Below are 6,459 nucleotides of genomic sequence, written 5' to 3' on the forward strand. Positions count from 1 at the left end.
GAAAAGTCCTTCATCTTCTGTTGCTCATGATCTGGCAGGGGAGGCAGACAGTAAACAAAAAAATTCACTATGTTCATGTGGTAATAAAAAAAATTTCAGAGTAAGGGAGTAGAGAATGACAGAAGATTCTTTTTAAAAATAAATAAATAAGAATTTAAAAAAATAAAGAAAAGAGGGTTCTTTTCAGGTTGGGTGATTTGACCCAAGGAGATGGCATTTGTTTTTTTGTTTGTTTGTTTGTCTGTTTTGTTTATTTTTTTTTCCAGTACCAGAAATTGAACTCGTGACCTTGCACTTGCCAGGCAGGCACTGTGCCGCTGAGCTAAATCCCCAGTTCCGAAGATGGCATTTGAATGAAGGAAGGGAATGGGCCACAAGGCAGTCTTGGGGAAGGCCATCCCAGGCTGAGAGGAGAGCACGCACACAGTCACTGAGGCAAGAGTGCTTGGCATGTTCAGGAACAGCAAGGAGGCCAGAGGCTGGGGTGGAGCCAGCAGTGGGGAGAAGAGATGAGGGCACACTGTATAGGGTCTGATAAGAACTTGGGGTTTTGTTCTAAGTGGTATGGGAAGCCATTAGAGGGCTATGAGCGCGAGATGGAGATACCTGGTGAGCCCTATGTCTACTCCAGGAATTGTGGCTCCTGCATGGAAAACAAAGGGCAAAAGTGGAAGCAAGATGGCAGGGAGGAAACTACTGCAATCGTACACCAGAGTCTGGTGGCCCTGGGTTCAATTCCCAGCAACACACACCCACACCAAAAAAAAAAAAACTAAACAAACTAATCCACAAGTCAGCCAAGGGGTACATACCTGTAATCTCAGCACTTGAGAGCCTGAACTATATGACAAGACAAACAAAAATATCACCAATCATGTCTCGTGTCCCTCCCCTGTTTAAAATCCCTTTAGAACTTCCAAAGTCACTTAGTACTCTTTTTGCATTGCTGGCAATAAAAACACAGGGCCTCAGGCATACTAGACAAGCACGCTACCACTGAGCTACATCTCCATCCAAAGTCATCTAATATTGACCGAAAATTCTTAACATGACTTACAAGACCCCATGTGACCCATCTCTTGCTAACCTTACTTACTATGACCCATCCCAGAAGCTTACACTTCAGCCCCTATGTGGAGTGGCAGTGTCTCAGTTCTTCAAACAGACCACGTGAAACACTTAGCTCAAAATTCAGCATGCAGGGCCAGTAGCATCCTTGTAACCCCAGCATACAGGAGACTGAGGCAAGAGGACTGCTATGAGTTTGAAGCCAGCCTGGGCTACACAGTGAGTTCAGGGCCAGCCTGAACTACATAGTGAGACCCTGTCTCAAAAGAAAAAAAAAAAAGTTCAGCATGTAGCAGGCATTTAATAAATGTCAGCTATTGTTATTATCACTTTGGCCTTCACACATGCTCTTCCACGTTTGAGGTATCCTTCTGACTCCTACCTTCCTTCTAGTCTGTGTTACTTTATCTTGTTTTTGTGGTAGTGAAAATTGAACTGAAGGGTGCTCTGTCACTAAGCTACATCCTCAGCCCTTTTTATTTGGAGACAGATTCTCATTAAGTTGCCCAGGCTGGCCTCAAACTTGCAGTCTTCCTGCCTCAGCCTCCTGAGTAGCTGGGATTATAGGCACACCACCTCACCTGGGCCGTGTTAGTTTTATTGCTCTAAAAGAAATGATCACAAACTTTAGTGGTTTGAAACAACATAAACTTAGGGCTGGAGGTACAGCTCAGTGGTACAGTGCTTACCTAGCAAGCCCTAGGTTTGTTTTTGTTTTTTGTCTTTTTGAGACAGGGTCTCACTATGCAGTTCAGGCTGGCCTTGAGCTCACTTTGTAGCCCAGGCTGGCCTCGAACTCTCAACGCTCCTCCTGCCTCAGCCTCCCAAGTGCTGGGATTACAGGGGTACGCCACCACACCCGGCCTCTTTTTTTGTTTTTTGAGACAGGGTCTCGCTATGTAGTTCAGGCTGGCATGCACTCACTGTGTAGCCCAGGCTGTCCTCAAACTTGCAGTGATTCTCCTGCCTCAACCTCTGAAGTACTGGGATTGCATGCCCTAAGTTTGACCTCCAGCACTGCAAACAAAACAAAACAAAAACCACATAAATTTATTATCTTACTTTCTAAGAGTCAAAAGTCTGGCACATTTTAGCAGGATCTTCCACTCAGAGTTCCTTTGAACAGCTTATCTGATTAGATCTGGCCCATCCAGAATGGTCTTCCTTTTGATTAACTCAAAGTCATCTGATTAGAGACCTGAATTACATCTTCAAACCCTTTTTACCTTTGCCTTTGACCTAATCACTGGAGTGAAATCCATCACATGCGTAGTGTTTCTCAAGCTCAAGAGGAAGAGATAACACCCCAGGGTGTGTACTTCAGGCTGGGAAACTTGGAGACTATTTTAGGACTCTGCCTGCCACAAAATCTCAGCCTAAAAGTTACTTCCTAGCTCAGTGTGGTGGTGCGTACCTGTAATCTCACACTGAGGAGCCTGAGGCAGAGCAGGATCTTCAGTTCAAAGCCAGCATGGACTACCTCAGGGAGAGCTTGTCTCAAAAAAAAGTCACTTCTTTAAAAAGATCTTCCCTGATCTCAAGTCAAAAGTAAATCCCATGGGCTAGGGATGTGACAAACCCTGAATTTGACCCTCAGTGCCGCGAAGAATTTTTTTTAAAGTAAAACAGGATGCCAGGTGTGGTACACGCCTGTAATCCCAGCACTCAGGAGGCTGAGGCAGGAGAATCACTGTAAATTCCAGGCCAGCCTGGACCACCTAGTGAGATCCTACCTCAAAAATACCAAAAAGAAGCAGGGGAAGTAAAACAGGTTTGATTCGTATTCTTCCATACTATACTGTAACTGGGGCTTTTTTTTTTTTTTTTGCCCCAAATATGTGATCCTTGTGCCTCACACTCCCAAGTGCTAAGATTACAGGTGGCACCACCATGCCCAGTTGTATAAGTTTTTTTATGGCACTTGTCACAGGTAGTAATTATATACTTATCTGTAGTATTATTTGTTTATTAGACACATTATTATTATTTTGATTCTCTTCTCTTTGCCCTGTGAACTCCCTGAAAGTAGGGACTGTTATTTTCATCACTGCATCCCACACCCCCGAGCAAGTACTTGGCAACAGTAGATCAATGAATAAATGAAAAACTAGGCAAATAAAGACAAATTAGCCTGCTGATACATTAAATGGACAGAAAAGAGAAGGAAGAAGGGATGTAGGTTGCACTGGCTGAGCCAAGTCCTATACTAAGTGCTTTATACAGTATTTCCTATCTCATTTAATCCTCACAGCTGGGCCAGGGATATAGCTCAGTGGTGCAAGCATCTGCCTGGCAAGCACAAGGTCCTGAGTTCAATTGTTGAACTTGCAATGATCCTCCTGCCTCAGCCTCTGTTAACATTTTTTTCCCCCGTTTGGTACAGGGAATCGAACTCAGGACCTTGCACTTGCCAGGCAGGCGCTTGTGCCGCTGAGCTATATCCCCAGCCCATAGCCTCCAAGTTCTGGGATTACAGGCATGCACCACAACACCCTGTTTAAAAAAAACTTTTTTTAAGGCTGGGCATGTAGCTCAGCATGAAAGCCCTGGGTTCAATACCGACCACAAATAAACAAACAAATACAGTAATAGTCTTGGTTCACAGACACTTCAGTTTGGAAACAATTCAGTTTACAAACAAAAGCATTCCGCAAAATTTTGCTTCAGGTGGCAAACATCACTGCGGCCATCTTCCTCAAAATCATAAAACAAATTAGGCTGACAAACTGAGGCACCACTGTAAATACAGAAAAGGAAAAGTAAAAAGAATAGAAATCCAAAAGACTCACTTGGAGAATTGGGTCTCCCACCACTTACGGAGCTAGGGAACTGCCACCATAACACTAGCTGTGTGTCTCAGTTCCTTTTTGAAATGGATCCCAGCACTTGGGAGGCTGAGGCAGGAGGATTGTTGCAAATTCAAGACCAGCCTGGGCTATAAAGTGAGCTGAAGGCCAGCCTGAACTGTATAGTAAGACCCTGTCTCAAACAAGAAAGAAGTGGAGATGGTCATCTCCTCTCACCGAGGTGAGATAATGTGTATAAAGTTCCTTGAACATAACAGATGGTCACATAATGCACAGGGGTCCCCATGGGCCAAAGAGCTGCCCCTTGCTGAAATGAAAGCCCTCCTTGGCTGGATTAGCGGGGTCAGGGGAGTCCCCAGGGAAGGAACCCAGGAGAGAAGCCTACAAACATGACGTTGCAGGCCAACCTGCTTGGCCCAACCCTACAGATGTCAGTCTCACGAGGAAGCCGGTCTGGAAGGAACCAGTTGTAACGAGAGCGTGCATCTCACTGGCTTCTCTCTCACTGCAGAGGCAATTCCTGGGGCAGTTGGAGGCAGGTCCTTAAAGGTTTAGGGAGTCCCTAGGCCTCCCGTTCTCACCTCCCACCTTTGCTTTTCTGGGCTGCTGAGAACCATGGAAGTAAGTCATTGAGAAGAGGGCAGAGCCAGAGGGAGGCCTGGAAAGCCTGGCTGTCACTAGGACTCAGGGGTCACACCTCCCTGTCCTATCACAGCGGCTTACATTCCCACCACAGGATTCACTGGGAGCACTCCTTATCGCCCTCTTCTATTCCTATTTTATTTTATTTTATTTTATTGTTTTGTCTTTTTGAGACAGGGACTCACTATGCAGTTCAGGCTGGCCTTGAGCTCACTTTGTAGCCCAGGCTGGCCTCAAACTTGCAACGATCCTCCTGCTTCAGCCTCCTGAGTGCTGGGATTACAGGCATGCACCACCATGCCCAGCTTCTATTCCTCTTTTAAAAAGAGACTCCACAATTGGGCCTGGTGATGCACACCTGTAATCCCAACACTCTGGGACGATGAGGCAGGAGGATCACAAGTTCAAGAACAGCTTGTGCAATTTAGCAAGACTCTGCCTCAAAATAAAAGAATAAAACAGGGCTGGAGCGGGAGCTCAAGGCAAAGACTCTAGGTTCACTCTGCATTAGCGGGGGAAGGGACTCCATTACCTGCCTTCAGCCCACAGAGACAGGGTTAGGAAAACACTCCTCAAATTTCTCTCCTCCATGACTTGGACAACAGCTAGAAAAGAGGCAAGAAGCTTGGTGTGGTACTGCACACCTGTAATCCCAGCACTCAGGAGGCGAAGTCAGGGATATCACTGCAAGTCTGAGGCCAACCTGGGCTACACTGTGAATTTTAAACCAGCCTGAACTACACAGTGAGACCCTGTCTCAAAAAACAAAACAAAACAAAAAGGCAGACTAGACCCCAGGTCCTGTCTCTCTCTGCTGACTCCATGTGTCTTCCTGTCTGAGAAGCAGAAGAGGAAGAACTTACCTGGGAGCAGGAGAGTGAATCTTCATCTTCATCTGCTGAATGGGAGTAAGGAGGCCTCCCTGTCAGCATACCACTTGTCCGTGAAGCTTGAGTGAGCGACAGAGGGGAAATGACTGGGAATTGGTGGCAGAATCGTCCTCATGGTAACAAGAGGACCTCAGAGTGGAAGAAAGGACAAGACACAGGGACCTGAGGGTGGGACAGCGCAGATGGGCTCTGAAGACGCGGGTTCAGCTTGTGGTCCTCCCCAGGTGGGGTCCAGGCGTGGGCTGCCATGGATACCGTGTCCCTGGAGCATCAGATCCAGAGCGTGCAACGCCACATCAGCTTCCTGAAAAAGGAGCAGATGGCCCTGCTGCGAGACCTGCACCTGGAAATCCTGAGGCTCCAGAAACGCTGCTCAGGTGAGGCCAGGGAACCAGCTGGGCATGGGCAGGGTCGCCGTGGTCATAATCACTGTATTCAGTGGGAAGCCTCATACCAGTCCTGTCACCACTTTTTCTGGACAAGGAAACTGAGACCCGGGTGTTAAGGGAGAGATTTGGCGCTGAGGGCTGCAGTCAGGTAGCAGGTCCGGGAGCCCAGGAACCAGTTCTGGGGAACCTGTCTCTCTCTCTCTTTCCCCAGTAGTGGAAATTCAACCTGGAGTCTTTGCACTGAGCTACATCCCCAACCATTTGCCCAGGCGGGGCTCAAACTTGTGATCCTCCTGCCAGAGCCTCCTGTCTTGGGTATCCTGTCTGTTCATTGAGTATCTCCCAGCCCTCAAAACTCTCTCGGTCCAGTTGGGGACACACACATACCCAACAGGTGCTATTGAGATACAGCAAGCTGGGCATGGTGGCACACGCCTGTAATCCCAGCACTCGGGAGGCTGAGGCAGGGGCGTCGTTGTGAGTTCGAGACCAGCCTGGGCTACAAAGTGAGCTCAAGGGCAGCCTGAACTATGTAGCGAGACCCTGTCTCAAAAAGACAAAAAAAAAAAAAAAAAAAGATACAGCATGTGAACACCTGTAATCTCAGTTAGATTGGGAGACTGGGGCAGGAAGATTTGGAGTTTGAGGCCAGCCTGGGCAGTT

At 47.3% G+C, this 6,459-nt stretch overlaps 1 protein-coding gene across 1 annotated transcript in view; it reads left to right on the plus strand.

Moving 5' to 3' along the window:
- The first annotated feature begins 341 nt into the window (after window positions 1-341).
- LOC102004164 (coiled-coil domain-containing protein 92) overlaps window positions 342-6,459 on the plus strand; it is a 14,604-nt gene continuing 8,486 nt past the window's right edge. Inside the window, exons 1-2 of the mRNA XM_005402916.1 lie at window positions 342-435; window positions 5,632-5,784. Of these exons, the coding sequence (XP_005402973.1) occupies window positions 5,655-5,784 (130 nt within the window). The 5' untranslated portion in view covers window positions 342-435; window positions 5,632-5,654. The remainder of the gene's footprint in view (window positions 436-5,631; window positions 5,785-6,459) is intronic.

This window comes from Chinchilla lanigera, unplaced genomic scaffold, assembly GCF_000276665.1.
Source record: "Chinchilla lanigera isolate Chin_1 unplaced genomic scaffold, ChiLan1.0 scaffold00080, whole genome shotgun sequence".
NCBI classification, from domain to species: Eukaryota; Metazoa; Chordata; class Mammalia; order Rodentia; family Chinchillidae; genus Chinchilla; species Chinchilla lanigera.